Source organism: Arachis ipaensis, chromosome B05 (genome assembly GCF_000816755.2).
Source record: "Arachis ipaensis cultivar K30076 chromosome B05, Araip1.1, whole genome shotgun sequence".
Classification (NCBI taxonomy): Eukaryota; Viridiplantae; Streptophyta; class Magnoliopsida; order Fabales; family Fabaceae; genus Arachis; species Arachis ipaensis.
In genome coordinates this window covers 114,172,835-114,174,120 of record NC_029789.2, presented here as the reverse complement: position 1 = coordinate 114,174,120, position 1,286 = coordinate 114,172,835, and the positions used below count along the sequence as shown (strand labels likewise).

Here is a 1,286-nt window from a genome sequence, read left to right as displayed (position 1 = left end):
AAGAGAATGTTTTATTGTTATTAAAATGAGTGTCAAAATGGTGTTTGCTCTAGAGATTTATGCGTATCGGGGTTAGTCTGTTTTACAAATAACGATACAATTAAGTAGAATCATGAACAGAGAAAGAAAAGTGCACATAAATTATAGTGTTTTAAGTATATAGCTATTTGGTTAAATACACTACTGCTTCTTTATTTTTGATTATTGGAGCAGAAATCTTACACGAACATCAAATTCGACAGATTATTATCAACGATGTCATAGCAAGCCGCTTTCTTGAAAGCTTTGGATGCAGTCATCAAACATCTGTTCAAGGGTTTTGAATGGAGGAAACCCCAATTGAGTAATTTTGGTGGTGTTCATGCTATGTGGGTTGTTGTCTCCTTCCAGGCTGCTGCACCTGTAACACCATATATCATCTAACTTCAGAAAAGCAGATCTCAAAGCATATCAAAAGATTGACAGAGATTTGGTATAATGTTTAGAATTGAGTAAAATATCATTTTGATCATCAAACAGTGCAAATAAAATATATAAGAATTTAATTTTGATGTCTTGTCAAATAATATATCTAATTATATAATATCATGTTAATAAAAGTTATTATCTTTTTATATTGACTATGTAAATAATTATTCAAAAAATAAAATATGATCAAGTGATTATATAAAATATTTGACATTATCAATACATCAAAATTAAACTGAATATATAATCCATCAAAAAGTTAATATTTAATTATTTATACAGTCGGATTCAAAAGATTAGTAATACTTAACAATTCAGTTCAAAGTGAAGACCGCTTTGATACTAAAGTATACTAAACTAATATTTGAGAATCAAAATAGCAATGTATTAAAAGCCAAGGCAAATTACTATTAATTTCTAAAGTATTACAGAAAAGTTATTAATGGTTGAAAAATAATTTGGCAGAGAATTCTTTGATGGGATAGAAGAGATAGAAATATAAGTATATAATACAACGATTGTCTTTGTATTTTGTTTGGCATGAGAAACATAGTCATGGATAATATGTTTCAGAAAAAAAAAATGTTCATTTTGTACGTCTAAAACATGGAGACAATCAGACAATAGAGATAGAACGCTAATACCGAAATCTATTGTTTTTATCAAAATTCTATGCTACTATCATGTAGGATATAAATAATTTCAAGCATATTAGGTGAATATAAAATATATATTAAAAATAAATTAAGATAGTATATGTATTTATATATAAATGTATAATAATTAATTTGTTGATTAATTTTTATTGTATACATAGC

At 26.3% G+C, this 1,286-nt stretch overlaps 1 protein-coding gene across 2 annotated transcripts in view; it reads right to left on the bottom strand.

Moving 5' to 3' along the window:
- The window catches only part of LOC107643847 (tetraketide alpha-pyrone reductase 2), a 31,854-nt gene continuing 30,568 nt past the window's right edge, over positions 1-1,286 (bottom strand). For both annotated transcript variants that reach the window (XM_021124283.1, XM_016347596.2), the window contains one exon: positions 1-400. In XM_021124283.1, coding sequence (XP_020979942.1) covers positions 259-400 — 142 coding nt within the window. In that variant the 3' untranslated portion in view covers positions 1-258. The remainder of the gene's footprint in view (positions 401-1,286) is intronic.